General features: G+C 38.0%; 1 protein-coding gene across 3 annotated transcripts in view; it reads left to right on the top strand.

Annotated features, from left to right (window-relative positions):
- The first annotated feature begins 3,804 nt into the window (after positions 1–3,804).
- The window catches only part of GCFC2 (GC-rich sequence DNA-binding factor 2), a 73,189-nt gene continuing 53,499 nt past the window's right edge, over positions 3,805–23,494 (top strand). Inside the window, exons 1-2 of one of the 3 annotated variants that reach the window (XM_027095942.1) lie at positions 3,805–4,238; positions 8,583–8,708. In XM_027095942.1, the coding sequence (XP_026951743.1) occupies positions 3,956–4,238; positions 8,583–8,708 (409 nt within the window). In that variant the 5' untranslated portion in view covers positions 3,805–3,955. The remainder of the gene's footprint in view (positions 4,239–8,582; positions 8,709–23,494) is intronic. The other 2 variants (XM_027095941.1, XM_027095940.1) reach the window with 2 other exon arrangements.

The raw sequence follows: 23,494 nt of genomic DNA, 5'->3' as shown, positions 1-23,494 counted from the left end.
TCCAAAAGTTATAAGCAGCTCATGCAGCTCAATAACAAAAAAACAAACAACCCAATCCAAAAATGGGCAGAAGACCTAAATAGACATTTCTCCAAAGAAGATATACAGACTGCCAACAAACACATGAAAGAATGCTCAACATCACTAATCATTAGAGAAATGCAAATCAAAAGTACAGTGAGATATCATCCCACACCAGTCAGAATGGCCGTCATCAAAAAATCTAGAAACAATAAATGCTGGAGAGGGTGTGGAGAAAAGGGAACCCTCTTGCACTGCTGGTGGGAATGTGAATTGGTACAGCCACTATGGAGAACAGTATGGAGGTTCCTTAAAAAACTACAAATAGAACTACTATATGACCCAGCAATCCCACTACTGGGCATATACCCTGAGAAAATCATAATTCAAAAAGAGTCAGGTACCGAAATGTTCATTGCAGCTCTATTTACAATAGCCTGGAGATGGAAACAACCTAAGTGTCCATCATCGGATGAATGCATCAAGATGATGTGGCACATATATACAATGGAATATTACTCAGCCATAAAAAGAAACGAAATTGAGCTATTTGTAATGAGGTGGATAGACCTAGAGTCTGTCATACAGAGTGAAGTACGTCAGAAAGAGAAAGACAAATACCGTTTGCTAACACATATATATGGAATTTAAGAAAAAAAATGTCATGAGGAACCTAGGGGTAAGACAGGAATAAAGACACAGACCTACTATCGAACGGACTTGAGGATATGGGGAGGGGGAAGGGTGAGCTGTGACAAAGCGAGAGAGAGGCATGGACATATATACACTACCAAACGTAAGGTAGATAGCTAGTGGGAAGCAGCCGCATAGCACAGGGAGATCAGCTCAGTGCTTTGTGACCACCTGGAGGGGTGGGATAGGGAGGGTGGGAGGGAGGGAGACGCAAGAGGGAAGAGATATGGGAACATATGTATATGTATAACTGATTCACTTTGTTATAAAGCAGAAACTAACACACCATGTAAAGCAATTATACCCCAATAAAGATGTTAAAAAAAAATAAAAGAACACACAGAAGTTTCAAGTAAGATAAAAAAAAAAAAAGAGTATGGTACTGTCATAAAGAAAGACATGTAGAAGAATGATACAGAATAGAGAACCCAGAAATAAACACACACATATATGGTCAACTAATCTTTGACAGAAATACCAAGAACACACAATGGGAAAGAATAGTCTCTTCAACAGATGGTGTTGGGGAAACTGGATATCCACATGCAAAAGAACAAAATTGTATGCTTATCTTACACCATATACAAAAATCATTTCAAAATATATTAAACACTTAAACATAAAATCTTAAACTGTAAAATTCTTAAAAGAAAATTTAAGGGAAAATCTTCATGACATTGGTCTTGGCAATGATTTATTGGATATGATGCCAAAAGCACTGGCAACAGAATCAAAAATAGACAAGTAGGATTACATCAAACTAAAAAGCTTCTGCCCAGCAAAGGAAATGATCAACAGACTGAAAAGGCAAACTATGGAAAGGGAGAAAAATATTGACAAACCATATATATGATAAGAGATTAATATCCAAAATATATAAGGTAGTACTACAACTCAATGACAAAACAAAACCAACAACAACAACAAAACCAAATAACCCAATTTTAAAATGGGCAAAGGATTTGAATAGACTTTCTCCAAAGAAGCCAACAGCTATGTGAAAGATGCTGAACATCACTAATCAGGGAAATGCCTATCAAAACCACAATGAGATATCACTTCACATCTGCTAGGATGGCCGGTATCAATCAGTCAATCAATCAATAGTCAACAAGTGTTGGCAAGGTTGTGGAGAAACTGGAATGTTTGCACACAGTTGGTGGGAATGTGAAATGTGCAGTTGTTATGGAAAACAGTAGGGAAGTTCCTCAAAAAATTAAAAATAAAACTACCATATGATCCAGCCATCCCACTTCTGGGTATTTATCCACAAGAATTGAAATCAGGATCTTGAAGACATATTTGCACTCCCACGTTTATTGCAACATTCTTCACAATAGCCAAGGTATGGAAACCACCTAAATGTCTATTGTCCAATGAATGGATAAAGAAAATGTGGTATATAGAGACAATGGAATATCATTCATCATTAAAAAGGAAGGAAATCCCACTATATGTGACAAAATGGATGAGCTTTGAGGGCATTATGCTAAGTCACAGAAGGGTAAATACTGCATGATTCCACTTACATGAGGTACCTAAAATAGCCAAACTCATAGAAGCAAAAAGGAGAATGGTGATTGCCAGGGGCAGGGAGGAGGAGGAATGGGGAGTTAAAGTACAACAGGTAAAAAGCTTTGGTTAAAAGGAAAAAGTTCTAGAGATCTGCTGTACAACATTGTGTTTATAATTAACAATACTGTACTGTACACTTAAAAATTTGTTGAGAGTGTAGATCTTACATTAAGTATTTTGAGCATCATTTTTTTAAAGTAATTTCCAACAAGCCAAACTGTAGGGATAATTTGGCTAATAGCACCTGACCACCGGGAGCATGACCCCCATGTATATCATGACCCTTTGGGCCCAGGACAAGAGACCGTCATAGTAAGTGCTCAAAAATAGATACTGAAAAAATGAAAACAAAATTAGGTCCATACTTTTGTGGATCTATTTCCACAATAAGTGTTTTTAATTCCCGAAGGAGAGAGTGATAACTTATTAATAAGATTTCTCAATATTTGTTCTCTGAGAAAATCTGATGTAGGTTTGGCTTAAAAATGAAAATATATCTATTACTTATAACAACAGAGAATGAAAAGTAGCTCTATTATGAGAAAGGAGGTAATTTCCAAGATTGACACAATCCTTCTGTAAGTAGCACATTTCTCACTAGAGGGAGCTCAGAACCCACTGATCAATGGCTAGAGAAGCAGAATAAAATGTCACTTCACTAGGGGATAAACGATTTCCAAAAGCTGGAAATATTTCATATGCCAATTTTCTTTCAATTATTAACCTCTGCAATTTTAAATTATATAAAATATGAATAATGCAAAGTTTCCTAATAACCAGTTGATTAATTTAATAAGCTAGTATTGTAAATTAGTATAGTGGGGGCAAATAAGATATATGGCATTATTCATGTCATCTTGGGGGAAGAAATTCCTCGTATTCATAAGAAAGAGCAAATAATATAAAGTAGTGATGATTATGGGTACCTAAAAAGGCTTCTTGCTCTCTTGTTGCTCTTTACCTGTTTCTAAAGGTAATTCTGTGGGGCTGTCCTTGTTATCTCTGTGCATCTTTTTAAATAACATCCCCATTTTTCAAATACATTTTTTTTTCTTATGGACCAACGTATTTAACCAGGTTCTACTGAAGCCTTGATACTTGGAAGCAATCATTTGATTTTTGCTTATTTGTGCACCTATCATTTATGTGCAGATTTTACTGTGCAGATTTTACTGTTTAGCTTTCAGAGACAATCTCAAACACACACACACCTGCGGTTTTTTTGCTTGGTTTTTTTTTTTTTTTTTTTTTTTTTCTTTCTGTTTTAATTCTTGGTTGGAGAGAACTTCACTCTCTCCAGAAAGTAGAAGAGCAGATCCAGTCCCAGTCCAGGATGTGGGCATAACGCCTGATTCCCAGATAGGGTTTGCACAAGAGCCTGTGAGTGCAGCTTTCCGTGGAACTCACCTCCGGAAGTCAGCGAGATTCTCTGCGACCATCTGCACAATCTGGCCTTGCAAAGTAAAAACGCTCTACATGCCTCAGCCCTGGGAACCGAACTCGGTCGAACAGATCGAAGGGAACAAAGCACGCATGCGCATGGCGAAGCTGGAGTCGAAGACGCGCCGGTAGGGCGCACGCATGCGGCGGAAAGGCGGGAGGCGGGAGCGCGCGCCTGGGTGACTGTTGTAGGCCTGGGTTAGCCAGAGCAGGAAGTGAACCTGCTATGGCTCACAGGCCGAAAAGGACTTTCCGGCAGCGCCGAGCGGACTCTAGTGACAGCGACAGCACCCAGGAGCCGTTTGCTGAACCCGGCGCGCCGGGGGAGCAGGCAGACCTGGGCCCTGCGGAGGAAGGGCTGCAGTCTGGAGGAGGCCGCGCGGAAGCGGCGGAACTACCCCGCCGGGCCCGGGGTCGGGGCCGGGGCCGGGGCCGCGGCCGGGTCTGGGCCAGTTCCCGGCACGCCGCGAGAGCGGCTTCGCGTTTGGACGGAGGCTCGGACGTCCCAGGTGACGCGGGGCAGCAGGATGGGTGCCTGGGGCAGCAGGGTGGATGCCCGGGGCGGGGTGTGGGGAGGATGGGGAAAGAGGCCGCGGGATTCTCTAGAGGTTTCTACAACCCTTTGCCAACCACGAACAACGATGATACCTGCCTGCGATCACTGGCCTGCTGCCTGTATCTCCGTATTGGGCCCCTTGGGGGAGTAGAAAGAATACTGCAAGGTTTGGGCTTGTCCGTGTTTGCACTGTCAGATAAACCCTCACTAATTATATATAGCTTTAGTGCTGCACTTTATGCTTATGAAGAACCTAAATCGTCACAGAAGAGTTTAAAAATTCCTAATACTCCTAGGTAGGTGAAGGTACTTTCTGTCCCCAATTCTTTTCCTCGAAAACAAGCAAAACGATACACTAGAAAAATTTAGGTGACAGGCTTTGGGACATTTCCTTTTGCGTTTTGTTTTTTAAGCGGTTATTTAAAGAAAAGATAAAAATAGCAATATATGCCACTAACAACAGATTGGTGACCCTGTAGAGTACCAATAATGGTGTTAAATACAGTGTAGTAATTTTGAAGTACCTTTGCGTTCTTAAAAATAGAATTCAAGCAGCATAAACTTGTTTACATAAGATGTGTTCTAGTTTGAATTGGAGTTTAATAATAATATAGTTAAAAATAAAACTATATAGTTAGGAAAAGTTAGAAATAAAAACACAGGAACAAGGACTTGGAAGGAACTTGTATAAATAGGGTCTTGAAGTTTAAATACATTAACTTCTGACTCAGACACACATAAAAATATTTGAGATTATGTTTCATTCTAAAAGGAACTTCTAAAAAAATTCAGTAGTGAAGCTCGTAGTAAAGGCCCTAAAAGCAACTAGCTTCTCCAGATAAATGGCACTTTTTACCTACTTTTGTCTGCAAACCATGTTTCTCCAGGATACCTAACACTCAGGTTTAATGAACTGAGGTAATCCCTGGCCTGTTGACATGAGTAGAATCTCCAGTTTGTCACCTGTGGATGATGCCACTAACAGAGTGATGATTCAGCATTTCTGGCTTGTCACAGGATGAAATAACCATGTAGAAAACAAACCTATGTTGCTAATGATATGTTACGTAATTTATTGTTATTTTCAAGACAGTATACATGGTATAATTTCAATAAATAAAAAAGTATCTGTAAAAAAATATATAGTTTTTGGTTAGTCTTGAGGTAAAAAAATTTTCTCCCACTTTTAGTCCAAGTGATTTTGGTGATTTCTTAGTCATTGTTATAATCACCTGTTTATCTGAAGTTCTGATGACTTTTAAAATATTTTTTGCTTTATGTAAGAGTCATCTGGTTAAACTTTAATGGGAGGGGGTGTCCCAGGAGTTGCCTCTTCTCTTGCCTTCTAAAACAGTGAAACAGTGGTTCTCAAACTTTTTGGTCTTAAGAGTACCCTTTTGGTCTTAAAGGTATACATACCCATTATACTCTTAAGAATAATTAAGGATCCCAAAGAGCTTTTGTTTCTGTGGATTATATCTATAATAATTCTGTGGATTATATCTATAATATTTACCATCTTAGGAATTAAGATAAACTTTTATTAATTCTTTTTTAAAATTAACTCATTATATGTACAGATAAACCTTTTTAATGAAAAATAACTGTTTTCTGAAAAATAGAGTGACGTTTTCAATTTGCAAATCTCTTTAATGTCTGGCTTAATGGAAGACAGCTGAATTCTCACAGATATTTCTGCATTCAGTCTATTGAAATATGTTGTTTTGTTTGAATGTATGAAGAAAACCACAGATAGATGATTAGGAGTACTTAAGAGCCTTTTTAGTTCATTGAAGGTGTTCTGCTTTAATATTACAATGAAGCTCAAAAAGTAATAGGTTCTTAAAGGTTAGTTTGCAATGTGTGTCGACTGAAGAAAATGCACAATGTGAGTTAAGTTTTATTTGGGGCAAAATGAGAACTATAGCCCAGGAGACAGCGTTTCAGGTAGCTTTGAGAAACTGCTCCACAGAGGTAGGGGAGAGGTCAGTATTACATATGATATTAGTGAAGAGGGGTTTGTGCGGTCAAACACACATTTTGGCAGGCTTGCTGCTAGTCATGAGGAGCAGACATCACCATTAATGATTTTAGTGCTTTTCCAGATATGAGGAGATGTAAGGATTGAGCTCATAAAATCTTCTGAAAATATCTGTCTGAAGGCCTGTTCTGCCAGTTTTTCCCAAAGCACAGAGTACCTCATTCCTCATCTCTGCCCTGAACTCCTTTCAGGGTGTATTGAAAATCAGCAGCTACAGTAGTTTGTGACTTAATCCTTGTAGATGCAGAAGGCAAGTGCCAATTTTTAGTTGGCACGAGGAAGCTGAAACCATATCAGTCAATTTTTTTGTACTCCACTAGATTAAAATCTGTCGGTGTGTTTTGCACTTTGAATGGCTCTTTTACCCATGCATGACTGGTAACATCATGCATTGACTCTTTGGAAAGTAGTAGTTCACAGAGTTGCAGTTCTTGCAAGTGTTGGTACAATTTATTACAATGTCAAAAGCAAAACTCTCTTAATGCTACTACTGACATCATCAGTCTTTAAGTATTGGAAAGCTATCAAGTTCACAGTAGAGGAAAGCTATCAAGTTCACAGTAGTATAATTCCCAAAATTATAGACTTCACTTGAAACTTCTAATTCTTGAAGTAATAGGCACAACTTTGCTCGTTTTTAAGAAAATGTTTGTCAGATACCCATGTCTGAATAACTAGAGTTTGTCTGTCATTCTTTCAAGTAGAAAGGTTTTCCTCCTCAAAGACAGTGGTTAAGTTCAACTTGCAGCTCATCACACAAGTGCTTTTCCTTGAGGCAACCATTGCATTTCATTATGAGCCAGAAGTGCTTTATGCATGCTTCTATTTTGATCCACAGAATATTAAAAAGATGTGTACTCAGGGCCAAAATTTAATCAAATTATTTTTTTATTGTTTCATTAAGGACAATAAGTGAAACTGACTATTTTTCTTGCTAGTACAAGGTGGAAAAGAATACAGTGGACGCTTCTGCAGATTGGTATCACTGTTATGATTCATACTAAAAGATTTGCAGTTTTACCCACCAACGGAGTAGAAAGGGCAAGTAACAAGTTAATGTTGTGATGAAAGTAGTTTGGCTTTTCCCTCAGACCCGCTGAAAGGGTCTGAGGGACCTCCAAGCGTTGATGGATCATACTCTGAGAACCACTGCTCTGGTGTAACTTTACTTCACTTTAAGAAGATGTAGGAGTTGTTATAAATAGCAGTAGCTAAGAAAGATGTAAGCTACAGCTATATTCCTTGTCTTTTACACTTGATCTTAGCCAAATGGCCAAGAAGCGATATATTACTTTGTCTTTTAATTCTTGATTTTACTCCAGCTTTTTTGAAATTTATATAGGTTTTCTAATTAAGGAACGTTCTTAATATAAGAGTACTTATTTATGTAATCTTAAATCTTAAGGTTATTCACAACTATTACAAAATATTTGTGAACTAACAAGTCCTTTTTTGTCAATAATACCATAAATTCCTTTACACTTGTGCTCATTCGATTCTCACAATACCTCTGTGGGTGTTCTCTCTTAATGCTGTCTTTGTTTCATTGATTAATTGACTATGTCCTTTCCAGAATCACACAATGGAAATAGATCCATGATTTGGTTTGATGCTACAGTACTCATTATAGTACTTCTTACCACCAGCCATTGAAATGTAACTTAGTATTTATATTACAAGAGCCTAAATTCCAGAATTGGATGAAATTTGACTGAAAGCCCAGCTTCTTCATTTAGTAACTTTGTGACATTGGACATGTTATTTAGCCTTTCCAGTCCTTAATATTCTCATCAGTAATAGCATTTACTTTATAGCGTTGTGAATGTTAAATGAAATAAATCTCGTAAACCAGACTTCAGTATGTCTAGCATATAGGAAATGTACGTTAAGTATTCTTTTCTTTTTCTACTTATTCACTATCACTGTTTTTCTTTTTTCATTTAAATATCCTTTCACTTTTTGTCATTTTCTTTTTTCTCTTATGTTCCCTTTCCTCTTTTCGTTTCATTCTTTAATGAAGAGAGTATTTTACTAGTTAAGTAGATAACACAAATAGGATACGTCCTTGTACATTTATTAGACCATCCATTGATTTCAGAAAGAATGGAAATTAGGAAAGATCTGCATATCTACTTTAAATATGTGGAGTAAAATTAAAACACCATATTTTACATATGCCATGTGTTGTTCATAATTTCAATTATTGATTCCAACATCTTGACTCTTTCTTGTTATATTCAAAAAACGTCCTGTTAGAATCCAGAGCGGTTGATCTTTCAACAGACGAAGAGGATGGAACACATCGTTCTTCAGAAAGTAAAGATGATCAGAGTTCATCTTCCAATAGCTCTAGCTCTCTGGAAGAAGAGTTTACATCACTAGGTTGGTAACTTTTGAATTTTGTTTAAGAACTTTATTTCTAATATTAGTATTTTTCTATAGCAGTGATTTTTTTTAATATTTATTTTTTTTATACTGCAGGTTCTTATTAGTTATCTGTTTTATACATATTAGTGTATATATGTCAATCCCAATCTCCCAATTCATCCCACCCACCCCACTTTTCCCCCTTGCGTTTGTTCTCTACATCTGTGTCACTGTTTTCCTTGCAAACCGGTTCATCTGTACCATTTTTCTAGATTCCACATATATGCGTTAATATACGATATTTGTTTTTCTCTTTCTGACTTACGTCGTTCTGTATGACAGTCTCTAGGTCCATCCACGTCTCTACAAATGACACAGTTTCGTTCCTTTTTATAGCTAATGTTCCATTGTATATATGTACCACATCTTCTTTATCCATTCATCTGTCGATGGGCATTTAGGTTGCTTCCATGACCTGACTATTGTAAATAGTGCTGCAGTGAACACTGGGGTGCATGTGTCTTTTTGAATTATGGTTTTCTCTGGGTATATGCCCAGTAGTGGGATTGCTGGGTCATATGGTAATTCTATATTTAGTTTTTGAAGGAACCTCCATATTGTTCTCCATAGTGGCTGTATCAGTTTACATTCCCACCAACAGTACAAGAGCATTCCCTTTTCTCCACACCCTCTCCAGCATGTGTTGTTTGTAGATTTTCTGATGATGCCCATTGTAACTGGCATGAGGTGGTACCTCATTGTAGTTTTGATTTGCATTTCTCTAATAATTAGTGATGTTGAGCAGCTTTTCATGTGCCTCTTGGCCATCTGTATGTCTTCTTTGGAGAAATGTCTGTTTACGTCTTCTACCATTTTTTGATTGGGTTCTTTGTTTTTTTTTAATATTGAGCTGCATGAGCTGTTTATATATTTTGAAGATTAATCCTTTGTCCATTGATTCGTCTGCAAATATTTTCTCCCATTCTGAGGGCTGTCTTTTCATCTTGTTTACAGTTTCCTTTGCTATGCAAAAGCTTTTAAGTTTCATTGGGTCCCCTTTGTTTATTTTTGTTTTTATTTCCATTACTCTAGGAGGTGGATCAAAAAAGAACTTGCCGTGATTTATGTCAAAGAGTGTTCTTCCTATGTTTTCCTCTAAGAGTTTCCCGTCTTACATTAGGGCTTTAATCCGTTTTGAGTTTTTTTGTGTGTGTGATGTTAGGGAGTGTTCTAATTTCATTCTTCTACATGTAGCTGTCCAGTTTTCCCAGCACCACTCATTAAAGAGACTGTCTTTTCTCCATTGCATATCCTTGCCTCCTTTGTCATAGATTAGTTGACCATAGGTGCGTGGGTTTACGTCTGGGCTTTCTATCCTGTTCCATTATTCTGTATTTCTGTTTTTATGCCAGAACCATATTGTCTTAATTAGTGTAGCTTTGTAGTATAATATGAAGTCAGGGAGTCTGAGTCCTCCAGCTCCGTTTTTTTCCCTCAAGATTGCTTTGGCTATTTGGGGTCTTTTGTGTCTCCATACAAATTTTCAGATTTTTTGTTCTAGTTCTATAAAAAATGCTCTTGGTAATTTGATAGGGATTGCATTGAATCTGTAGATTGCTTTGGGTAGTATAGTCATTTTCACAATATTGGTTCTTCCAATTCAAGAACATGGTATATCTCTCCATCTGTTTGTGTCATCTTTGATTTCTTTCATCAGTGTCTTATGGTCTTCTGAGTACAGACCTTTTACCTCCTTAGGTAGGTTTATTCCTAGGTATTCTATTCTTTTTGTTGCAATGGTGAATGGGATTATTTCCTTAATTTCTCTTTCTGATCTTTTGTTGTTAGTTTATAGAATGCAAGCGATTTCTCTGCATTCATTTTGTATCCTGCAACTTTACCAAATTCATTGATTAGCTCTAGTAGTTTTCTGGTGGCATCTTTAGGATCCTTTATGTATAGTATCATGTCATCTGCAAACAGTGACAGTTTTACTACTTCTTTTCCAATTTGGATTCCTTTTATTTCTTTTTCTTTTCTGATTGCCGTGGCTAGGATTTACAAATCTATGTTGAATAATAGTGGTGAGAGTGGACATCCTTGTCTTGTTCCTGATCTTAGAGGAAATGCTTTCAGTTTTTCACCATTGAGAATGATGATTGCTGTGGGTTTTTCGTATATGGCCTTTATTATGTTGAGGTAGGTTCCCTCTATGCCCACTTTCTGGAGAGTTTTTATCATAAATGGGTGTTGAATTTTGTCAGAAGCTTTTTCTGCAGCTATTAAGATGATCATATGGTTTTCGTTCTTCAGTTTGTTAATGTGGTGTATCACATTGGTTGATCTGCATGTATTGAAGAATCCTTGCATCCCTGGGATAAATCCCACTTGGTCATGGTGTATGATCCTTTTAATGTGTTTTTGGATTCTGTTTGCTAGTATTTCGTTGAGGAGATTTGCATCTGTATTCATCAGTGATACTGGTCTGTAATTTTCTTTTTTTGTAGTAACTTTGTCTGGTTTTCGTATCAGGGTGATTGTGGCCTCGTAGAATGAGCTTGGGAATATTCATTCCTCTACAATTTTTTGAAAGAGTTTGAGGAGGATGGGTGTCAGCTCTTGTCTAAATGTTTGATAGAATTCACCTGTAAAGCCTTCTGGTCCTGGACTTTTGTTTGTTGGAAGATTTTTAGTCACAGTTTCCATTTCATTACTTGTGATTGGTGTGTTCATATTTTCTATTTCTTCCTGGTTCAGTCTTGGAACGTTATACCTTTCTAAGAATTTGTCCATTTCTTTCAGGTTGTACATTTTATTGGCATACTGTGTATTTCTGTGGTGTCCATTGTAACTTCTCCTTTTTCATTTCTATTTTTGATTTGAGTCCTCTCCCTCTTTTTCTTGATGAGTCTAGCTAAAGGTTTATCAATTTTATCTTCTCAAAGAACCACCTTTTACTTTTATTGATCTTTGCTATTGTTTTTTTGTTTCTATTTAATTAATTTTGCTCTGATCTTTATGATTTCTTTCCTTCTGCTAACTTTGGGTTTTGTTTGTTCTTCTTTTCTAGTTCTTTTAAGTGTAAAGTTAGATTGCTTGGGATTTTTTTTTTTTCTTGAGGTAGGATTATATTGCTATAAACTTCCCTCCTAGAACTGCTTTTGCTGCATTCCAGAGGTTTTGGATCGTCATGTTTTCATTGTCATTCATCTCTAGGTATTTTTGATTTCCCTTTGATTCCTTCAGTGATCCCTTGGTTATTTAATAACGTATTGTTTAGCCTCCATGTGTTTGTGTTTTTTATGTTTTTTTTCCTGTAATTTATTTCTTATCTCATAGCGTTGAGGTCAGAAAAGATGCTTGATATGATTTGTTTTCTTAAATTTACCAAGGCTTGATTTGTGACGAAAGATGTGATCTATACTGGATAATGTTCAGTGTGCACTTGAGAAGAAAGTGTAATCTGCTGTTTTTGAATGGAATGTCCTATAAATATCAATTAAATCTATCTGGTCTATTGTGTCATTTAAAGCTTGTGTTTCCTCATTAATTTTCTGTCTGGATGATCTGTCCATTGGTGTACATGAGGTGTTAAAAGTCCCCCACTATTATTGTGTTGCTGTCGATTTCCTCTTTTATAGCTGTTAGCTTTTGCATTATGTATTGAGGTGCTCCCATGTGGGTGCATATATGTTTATAATTCTTATGTCTTCTTCTTGGATTGATCCCTTGATCATTATATAGTGTCCTTCCTTGTGTCTTGTAACATTCTTTATTTTAAAGTCTATTTTATTTGAAATGAGTATTGCTACTCCAGCTTCTTTTGATTTCCATTCACATGGAATATCTTTTTCCATCCCTTCACTTTCAGTCTGTATGTGTCCCAAGGACTGAAGGAGGTCTCTTGTGGACAGCATATATTTGGATCTTGTTTTTGTATCCATGCAGCAAGCCTGTGTCTTTTGGTAGGAGCATTTAATCCATTCACATTTAAGGTAATTATCGATATGTATGTTACTATTACCATTTTCTTATTTGTTTTGGGTTTGTTTTCATAGGTCTTTTTCTTCTCTTGTGTTTCCCACTTAGAGAAGTTCCTTTAGCATTTGTTGTAGAGCTGGTTTGGTGGTGCTGAATTCTTTTAGCTTTTGCTTGTCTGTAAAGCTTTTGATTTCTCCGTTGAATCTGAATGAGATCTTTGCAGGTAGAGTAGTCTTGGTTGTAGGTTCTTCCCTTTCATCACTTTTAAATATATCGTGCCCCTCCCTTCTGGGAGGGTTGTCCATTTTATTGGCATACTTTGTATTTCAGGTTGTCCATTGTCACTGCTCCTTCCCCCTGGATGAGGCTATCTACAGTTTCTGCGGAGAAATCAGCTGTTAACCTTATGGGAGTTCCCTTGTATGTTATTTGTCATTTTTGCCTTGTTGCTTTTAATAATTTTTCTTTGTCTTTAATTTTTTTCAATTTGATTACTATGTGTCTCGGCATGTTTCTCCTTGGGTTTATCCTGCCTGGGACTCTGCACTTCCTGGACTTGGGTGGCTGTTTCCTTTCCCACGTTAGGGAAGTTTTCTACTATTATCTCTTCAAATATTTTCTCAGGTCCTTTCTCTCTCTCTTCTCCTTCTGGGACCTCTATAAGGCAAATGTTGGTGCGTTTAATGTTGTCCCAGAGATCTCTTAGGTTGTCTTCATTTCTTTTCATTCATTTTTCTTTAGTCTGTTCCATGGCAGTGAATTCCACCATTCTGTCTTCCAGGTAACTTACCCATTCTTCTGCCTCAGTTATTCTGCTATTGATTCCTTCTAGTGTATTTTTCATTTCAGTTAGTGTATTGTTCATGTCTGTTTTTTCTTTAATTCTTCTAGGTGTTTGTTCTTTCAGTTCTTCTAGGTCTTTGTTAAACATTTTTTGCATTTTCTTGATCTTTGTCTTCATTCTTTTTCCGAGGCCCTGGATCATCTTCACTATCATTATTCTGAATTCTTTTTCTGGAAGGTTGCCTATCTCCACTTCATTTAGTTGTTTTTCTGGGGTTTTATCTTGATCCTTCATCTGGTACATAGTCCTCTTCCTTTTCATTTTGTCTCTCTGTGAATGTGGTTTTCGTTCCACAGGCAGGATTGTAGTTCTTCTTGCTTCTGCTGTCTGTCCTCTGGTGGATGAGGCTATCTAAGAGGCTTGTGCAAGCTTCCTGATGGGAGGGACTGGTGGTGGGTAGAGCTGGGTGTTGCTCTGGTGGGCAGAGCTCAGTAAAACTTTAATCCGCTTGTCTGCTGATGGGTGGGGCTGAGTTCCCTCCCTGTTAGTTGTTTGACCTGAGGTGACCCAGCACTGGAGGCTACAGTCTCTTTGGTGGGGCTAATGGCAGACTCCGGAAGGGCTCATGCCAAGGAGTACTTCCTAGAACTTCTGCTGCCAGTGTCCTTGTCCCCATGGTGAGCCACAGCCACCCTCCACCTCTGCAGGACACCCTCCAACACTAGCAGGTAGGTGTGGTTCAGTCTCCTATGGGGTCACTGCTCCTTCCCCCTGGGTCCTGATGTGCCTACTACTTTGTGTGTGCCCTCCAAGAGTGGGGTCTCTGTTTCACCCAGTCCTGTTGAAGTCCTACAGTCAAATCCCGCTAGCCTTCAAAGTCTGATTCCCTGGGAATTCCTCCTCCCGTTGCCGGGCCCCCAGGTTGGGAAGCCTGACGTGGGGCTCAGAACCTTCACTCCAGTGGGTAGACTTCTGTGGTATAATTGTTCTCCAGTTTGTGAATCACCCACCCAGTGGTTATGGGATTTGATTTTATTGTGATTGTGCCCCACCTCCCGTCTCATTGTGGCTTTTCCTTTGTCTTTTGATGTAGTTTATCATTTTTGGTGAGTTCCAGTGTCTTCCTGCCAATGATTGTTCAGCAGTTAGTTGTGATTCCAGTGCTCTCATAAGAGGGAGTGAGCGCACGTCCTTGTACTCCACCATCTTGAACCAATCTCCTATACCAGTGATACTTATTATTAATAAACTCTAGCGAAGTGTGGGGCAAATAAGTCATTACTAATGATTGTCAGGGGACCAAAATTGGCTGCTCAGTTCCATTACATAACATGTCCACGGTCAGATGGCTTATAAGAGGCAGAGCTAGGATTCCAACCCAGGGAATCTGCTCCAGAGCCTAGGTTCTTAACCACTGTGCTATAATGGGTGATTCATGACAGTATCTAAACATGGTAAGAATTTGTCTGTGAGGATGTTTCAGGTATAGGATGTAGCATATATAAAACTCTAGGGAAGGGCTTCCCTGGTGGCGCAGTGGTTGAGGGTCCGCCTGCCGATGCAGGGGACACGGGTTCGTGCCCCGGTCCGGGAGGACCCCACGTGCCACGGAGCAGCTGGGCCCGTGGGCCATGGCCGCTGAGCCTGCGCGTCCGGAGCCTGTGCATCCGGAGCCTGTGCTCTGAACAAGAGAGGCCACAGCAGTGAGAGGCCCGCGTACCGCAAAAAAAAAAAAACTCTAGGAAAGATAACATGTGCAGAGAACTAAAAAGTAGTTGTTGGACTGAAAATACTTGGTTTAAGTTTAATAAAGAAGAACAAAAAGAAAGCAGAGGGACTGACTGGAGTCAAATAATACAGGGTTTTAAGGGAACTACTGAAAATTTTATGCAAATAGATGACATGACCATTTTTTTGTTTTAGAAAGATAAATCCAGTTCAGGGGTTGGCAGATTACCACCTGTGGGCCAAATGTGGCCCAGTATCTGCTTTTGTGAATGAAATTTTATTAAAGCCATGCTCATTCAATTATGTATTGTCTTTGGCTGCTTTTGCACTACAATGGCAGAGCTGAGAAGTTGTAACAGAGACTTTATGGCCCAGAAAGCCAGAAATATTTATTGGCCTTCTACCTAGCTCAAGGGTTCTTAACTTGTCTTGTGCTGTGGACTCTTTTCAGTCTCATGAAGCCTAAGACCCCTTCTGAAGAAAACAAAGTAAAATGTATAGCTTTATAAAGGAAACATTAATTTGAAATATAATTGTTAAAATATTTTTTTAAAGATTTGTAGTATAGTAGTAAGTGCTTTATTAACATGTGAAATAACAGGAACCAGAAGCTCTTCTAATTTTTTTTCTAAAACAAGTTCATAAGCTACAGAAGTAATTAGTGATGAAGCCAGTATTAAGAATTGAAGCCTAGTAGACAAGTGAAGCTTTGTCTAGACTCTAGGTACAGTGCTGTCCAATAAAACTTTCTGTGAAGGTTCTGTATCTTCACAGTCCAGTACATTAGCCACTAGCCACATGTGTCTATAGAGTTCTTGAAATGTGGCTAGTGTGACTAAGGAACTGGACTTTTAATTTACTTAAATTTAAATAGTCACATATGGCTGGTGGTTACAGTACTGAACAGTGATGCTGTAGAAGATGGCAGATTAGACAGTGTTGGTAGCATTGGGAACCTAAGGAGAAAATGCAGTGTTTGGAAATATGTAGGATAGTTTTAAATTATCATAGTGCCTGAGGTGTTGCTGGCATGTAGTGCCCTGAAGGCAAGAGATGATAAAGATAAAGAATGTGGGACAGTTTACCAAGGTGAAGAATTGTCCCTCCTCTGATGCCCCTTTGAGAAACACTGATTGAAAGATGAAAACTTTTCCTGTAAGGAACACTTCGTGTTTTGTTTTTGTTTTTTTTTCTTGTTTTCTGGAGAGGAAAAGAGGAAGAAGGAATGAGATAAGTGTAAGGACTGCTATGTAGAAGATGGAGTGCATTTATTTTTTTGTTCAGATGATAGAACTATTAGAATGATCCAGTACTGGAATATCGGCCTTGAGATGTGCACTGTTGCAGAGACTGCTTACCAATTGGGCATGATATTAACCTTTATTCTTTTTTTTTAATTGAAGTATAGTTGATTTACAATATTGTATTAGTTTCAGGTGTATAGCAAACTGATTCAGTTATATATATACTTTTCAGATTATTTTCCATTATAGGTTATTATAAGATATTGAATATAGTTCCCTGTGCTCTACAGTAGGTCCTTGTTGTTTATCTATTTTATGTATAGTAGTTTGTATCTATCAATCCCATACTCCTAATTTATCCCTCCCCCACACCCTTTCCCCTCTGGTAAACATAAGTTTTTTCCTATGTCTATGAGTCTTTTTTTGTTCTGTTCTTGCCTCCTTTGTCATAGATTAATTGACAGTAGTTGTGTGTATTTATTTCTAGGCCCTCTGTTGTTTTCCATTGATCTATATATCTTCTTTTGTGCCAGTACCATGCTGTTTTGATTACTGTAGCTCTATAGGACTGTCTGAAGTCTGGGAGAGTTATGCTTCCAGCTTTCTTCTTTCTCCTCAGGATTGCTTTGGCAATTCTGGGTATTTTGTGGTTCCTTATAAATTTTAGGATTATTTGTTCTAGTTCTGTGAAAAATGTCATGGGCAATTTGATAGGGATTGCATTAAATCTGTAGATTGCCTTGTATGGCCATTTTAACAATATTAATTATTCCAATCCAAGAGCAGGTGATATCTTTCCATTTCTTTGAATCATCATCAATTTCCTGTATCACTGTTTTATATACAGTTCTTACCATATAGGTCTTTCACCTCCTTAGGTTTCTTCCTAGGATATTTTTTTTTTTGGAATTTTTTTTTTGATGTGATTTTAAATGGGTTTGTTTTTTTACTTTCTCATTCTGATATTTCATTGTTAAAGAAGATTTCTGTATATTAATCTTGTATCCTAGCTATCTTGCTGAATTTATTTATTCTAATAGTTTTTATGTGGAAGCTTTATGGTTTTCTGTATAGAGTATCATGTCATCTATGTATAATGATAGTTTTATCTCTTATGTTCGAGTTTGGATACATTTTATTTCTTGTCCAATTGCTGTGGCTAGGACAGCCAAAACTATGTTGAATAGAAGTGGTAAGATATTTGTCTTTCTCTGTGTGACTGACTTCACTTAGTATGACAATCTCCAGGTCCATCCATGTTGCTGCAAATGGCATTATTTCATTCTTTTCAATAAATGTCACAAATATCATATGATATCACTTATATGCAGAATCGAAAAAAATGATACAAATGAACTTATTTACAAAACAGAGTCACAGACTTAGAGAATGAACTTATGGTTACCAGGGGGGAAAGGTGAGAGGGAGGGATAGATTGGGAGTTTGGGATTGACATGTACACACTGCTATTTTTAAAATAGATAACCAACAAAGACCTACTGAATAGCACAGGGAACTCTGCTCAATGCTCTGTAATAACCTAAATGGGAAAAAAATTTGAAAAAGAATAGATACATGTATATGTATAACTGAATTATTTTGTTGTATACCTGAAATTAACACAACATTGTTAATCAACTCTACTCCAGTATAAAATAATAAATAAATAGAGACACAATTCTTATTTGCATTCCTTGTAGAAAAATCAAGTACACGTAGCACTGCTGCCTAGAATCATTACATTTCTTTAAAATGTAAGCAGAATTAAATCTTTCATGATTATTTTATGAAATGGTAATATATTTTTCTCCTTTGACCCATGTACTTGGTAATGTATTGGAATAAATTCTGGAATGTATACTGACTAAGAAAAAAAAATGGTAAGAGTGACATCCTTGTTCAGAATTTAGTGGGAAGGCATTCAGCTTTTCACCATTGAGTATTATATAGGCTGTGGGTTTGTCATAAATAGCTTTTATTATGTTGAGATATGTTCCCTCTATACCCACTTTGGTGAGAGTTTTTATAATGAATGGATGTTGAGGTTTGTCAGATGCTTTTTTATGCATCTATTGAGATAGTCATGTGATTTTGGGCTTTCCTTTTGTCAATGTGGTGTATCACATTGATTGATTTGTGTATGTTGAACCATCCTTGTGACCCTGGGATGAATCCATCCTGATCATGGTATATAATCTTTTTTATGTATTGTTGGATTTGATTTGCTAATATTTTGTTGAGGATTTTTGCATCGATGTTTATCAAAGATATTGGCCTATAATTTTCTTTTTTTTTTGTAGTGTCTTTCTCTGATTTTGGTAGCAGGGTGATGGTGGCTTCATAGAATGAATTTGGGAGTGTTCCCTCGTCTTCAGTCTTTTGGAAGAGTTTGAGAAGAATAAGAATAAGTTCCTCATTGCATGTTTGGTAGAATTCCTCTGTGAAGCCGTCAGCCTCTGGACTTTTGTTTGTAGGGAGTTTTTTTATTACCAGTTCTATTTCACTTCTAGTGATCAGTCTGTTCAAAGTATCTGTATCTTCTTGATTCAGTTTCGGCAGACTGTATGTTTCCAGAAACTTGTTCATTCCTTCTTGGTTGTCCAATTTGTTGGCATATAATTAATTGTTCATAATATTCTCTTATGATTTTTTGTATTTCTGTGGTATCAGTGTTATTTCTCCTCTTCCATTTCTTATTTTATTTATTTGGTTCCTCTCTCTTTTCTTCTTGGTGAGCCTGGCTAGAGGTTTGTCGATTTTGTTTATCTTTTCAGAAAACCGGCTCTTGGTTTTATTGATCTTTTCTATTGTTTTTTTGATCTCTATTTTATTTATGTCCTCTCCGATCTTTATTATTTCCTTCCTTCTGCTGACTTTGGGTTTTGTTTGTTCTTTTTCAGATTCTTTTAAGTGGTAGGTTAGGTTGTTTATTTGAGAAATTTCTTGTTTCTTGAGGAAGGACTGTATCACTATCAACTTCCCTCCTAGAACTGCTTTGCTGTATCCCATAGATTTTATATGGTTGTGTTTTCATTGTCATTTGTCTTGAGGTATTTTCTGACTTCTTTTATTTCATTGTAGATGCATTGGTTTTTTATTAGTGTGTTGTTTAGTCTCCACGTGTTTGTTCTTTTCCCATTTTTCTGTCTGTGGTTGATTTCTACTTTCATAGCAGTATGGTCAGAAATGCTTAAAATACTTTCTATACTATATTTTTTGAGGCTTGTTTTGTGCCCCAGTATGTGGTTAACCCTACTGAATATTCCATGTTCACTTGAAAAGAATGTGTATTCTGCTTTGTTTGGCTGTAGTATCCTGTAGAAATCAATTAAGTCCAACTGGTCTGTTGTGTCATTTAGGTCCTCTGTTGCCTTATTGATTTGCCGTCTGGAACGTCTGTCCATTGATGTCAGTGGGGTATTAAAGTCTCCCACTATTATTGTATTCCTGTCAATTTCTCCCTTTGTGCCTGTTAGTATTTGCTTTATATACTTAGGTGCTCCTATATTGGGTACATATATGTTAATGGGTGTAATACCCTCTTCTTGTATTGATCCCTTTATCATTATATAATGTCCTTCTTTGTCTTTATGGCCTTTGTTTTAAAGTCTGTTTTGTCTGATATGAGTATTGCTACTGCCACTTTCTCGTTGTTTCCATTTGCATGGAATATCTTTTTCCATCCCCTCATTTTCTATCTGTGTGTCTTCCACCCTGATGTGAGTCTCTGGTAGGCATCATATTATGGGTTCTTGTTTTCTTATGCAACCTGCCCCTCTGTGTCTTTTAATCAGAGCATTTAGTCCATTGACATTGAAAGTAATTATTGATAGGTATGTATTTGTTGCCATCTTAAACCTTGTTTCCCGGTTATTTTTGTAGTTCTTTTCTGGTTCTTCTTTTTGTTTTTCCTTTTGTAGTTTGATGGTTTTCTTTTATATTATGCTTGAGTTCCTTTCTTTTTGGTTTTTGTGAATCGACTGTATGTTTTAAATTTGTGATTACCATGGGGTTCAAGTATGTTGACCCATAACTATACTTGCTTTAAAGTGATAGTCATACAAGTTCAAACACACTGTAAAAAAAATCTACATCTTTAGAGTCCCCCTCTCTCACATTTTTTAATTTTGATGTCATATTTTACATCTTCATGCTTATTCTTTTGCTGTTCATTGTAGTTATAATTGCTTTTACAAAAATATTTGTAATTATTTTTTAATCTATGTACTAGCTTATTTAAGTGGTCTTCAATCCTTTTATATATTGGCTTTCCCATTGTGATTTTCCCTTACCTATAGATTCTTGTTTCTCTTTTATTTAGAGGAGACCTTTCAATATTTCTTCTAGGGTAGGTTTAGTAATACTGAATTTTTTTAGTTTTTGCTTGTCTGAGAAATTCTTTCTCTCTCCTTCTATTCTAAATGATAATCTTGCTGGGTAGAATATCCTAGGTTGCAGGGTTTTCCCTTTCAGGACTTTGAATATATCATGCCACTCCCTTCTGGCCTGCAGAGTTTCTGCAGAGAAATCAATTGATAGCCTTATGGTGGTTCCCTTGTAATTAACTCTTTGTTTTTCTCTTGCTACCTTTAGAATCCCCTCTTTAACTTTTGCCATTTTAATTATGATGTATCTTGGTGTGGGTCACTTTGGGTTCATCTTGTTTGGGACCCTCTCTGCTTCCTGTGCCTGGATGTCTGTTTCCTTCTTCAAGGTTTGGGATGTTTTCAGCCATAATTTCTTCAAATATATTTTAAATCCCCTTTTCTCTCTCTTCTCCTTATGGAACCTCTATTATGCATAGTTTGGCATGCTTTATATTATCGCATAGTTCTTACATGTTATCTTCATATTATGTTCATTTGTCTTTCTGTCTGCTGTTCCGATTGAGTGATTTCCATTATTCTGTCTTCCAGATCACTTCCACGTTCTGTGTTATTTAGTCTGCTATTCATTGCTTCTAGATTGGTTTTTATTTCAGCAGTTGAGTTGTCTAATTTTGATTTGGTTCATCTTCATAGTTTCTAGTTCCTTGTTACAGTGCTCTGCATTTCTATTGATAATCTTTCTTAATTCCTTTAGCATTTTTATTACCGTCTTTTTGGACTCAAGGTCTAGTAGACTGGTGAGGTTTGTTTCAGAAATTATTTGTTCTTTCAGGGGATTTCTCTTGTTCTTTTAATTAAGAGTAGTTCCTCTGCTTTTTCATTTTACTTAACTTTCTCTCTCTCTATGAATTTAGGAGAAACATTTATCTACTGTGGTCTTGAAGGGGTGTTTTTATGTGGGAGCATCCCTGTGTAGACTCTGTGAGTCAAATATTTTTGGTGTGTGGGCTGGTTTTGGTGTGGGTGCCAGCCATGTCTTTCCTTAGCATTTGCTGGCCATTAACCCCTTGATAGGGGGTGTGATTGGTGTTGAAGCGTCTAGAACCTGGGCTCTGTGGTGGGCAGGACCTCCTCTTTGCTCTGAGGCTATCACAGCTCTGTTGGGAGTGGGGTCTGCTCCACAACTGTTGGAGTAGAAGCCCTGAAGTTTGTGTTTGATGAAATTTCATTGCCATTGAGTGCATGCCCTGCCCCAAAGGAGGCGACTGTTGGTGCAAGTGGGGCCTATATGGTCACACTGAGCCCATGCACCATCTAGGCAGGCATCTGCAGTTCCTCTTGGACTCAGTGCAATGTTGTGTCCCTTTCTCTGTTGTGTTTCATTCCAGACCTAGTGGTAGGCTCTTTTGTGGAGTGCGCTGTGGCTGGAGGCTGGGGCGCTGTGGCTGCAGGATCAAGGTTGTTGTGCTGCTGCCTGGGACCTGGGCTGCCTCTGTGGCACACCTCTCCCAGGACCTGTCCACCCCAATTCCAGCTCCAGGCTGAGGTGTGGAGTGGGCAGGGCTGGAGCATTCTCACCGGGAAATGAACCACTCACTGCATGCTGCTGCCCAGGGCCTTTCCACCGAACCTCAATGCCCAGCCACTGTGCATTTCTGTGATACCACCTGGTGTGCTCACTGACAAAGTGTGCCACAGCTGGACTCACCCCTCCCTGTGTACATTGACAGTGGGCTCCATGTTTCAGCCTGGACCACACCCCAGGCCGTCAGGGCTGTCTCCACTGTCTCCACACAGGTAAATGGAGTCCTCTCCCACATCCTGTCTGCCCAAAAATTCAGCACTTAACGTGTTTGTGGTCCCACTTGGCACATGGTTCGGATTGGTAAGTGAGGTGAGGCTTGGGAAGTGCAGCAAGGCATCAGCCACCAGCACTGGTCCCTTTCCATCCTGATTGTTAGGAAGCCAGCATGCCTGCACTCCTCACGAGTATAGTCTAGGCTTCCGCAGCCCCTCTGTCTGTCCCAGCAGATTTCCCAGCTGGCAGGGGGCTCCCCAGGCAAGGATCTGCCCGTGTGGACCTTCTGTCCTTTACAGATCTCTCCCAGGGGCACAGGTCCTGTCGCTTTTTTTTTTTTTTTTTCCTGTCCTACCCAGTTACATGGAGATCCTTCTTGCGGCTTTGGTTATGTGGGAGATCTGCCTGTTTCCAGTTGGTTTTCTATGAGAATTGTTCCACATGTAGATGTATTTTTTATGTGTTCGTGGGGAGAGGTGAGCTCCTACTCTGCCATCTTGATCCCCCTCGTAACCTCTACTCCTCAGATAGGATGATCTATGTGAAAATTATTTTTGAGTTATAAATCTACAAAAACATGATGTTTTTATTATTATAAAGCAATATGCTAACATTAATTCATCTCATGTCTGACCAACATCTGCTATGTGGGAACCCTTGAGCTAGGTGTTAGATATAGACAGGACAGGATAGAATACTCTTCTCTTCCTTGAACTTATATTTCTTCATTGTAGTTTGAGAGAGGATTAGCTTTATGTAACACTAGTATCTCACTAGTGAGTCCATTGCTTGTGATTTATTAATTAAACCCCACCAAATCACTTGCTGGTGAATTGCTTCAAGTATTTCTGTTTCTGTATTCATACACTTGAATATTTGAACCTAAGTGTATCACCTTAACTCTGGTGACCCATTAAAATCCCCTAGGGGGCTTCCCT

Source organism: Aethalodelphis obliquidens, unplaced genomic scaffold, assembly GCF_003676395.1.
Source record: "Aethalodelphis obliquidens isolate GAN/ISIS:26980383/991018 unplaced genomic scaffold, ASM367639v1 scaffold96, whole genome shotgun sequence".
NCBI lineage: Eukaryota > Metazoa > Chordata > Mammalia > Artiodactyla > Delphinidae > Aethalodelphis > Aethalodelphis obliquidens.
Note: the sequence above shows the minus strand (reverse complement) of the source record. Positions and strands in the feature narration are given on the sequence as shown.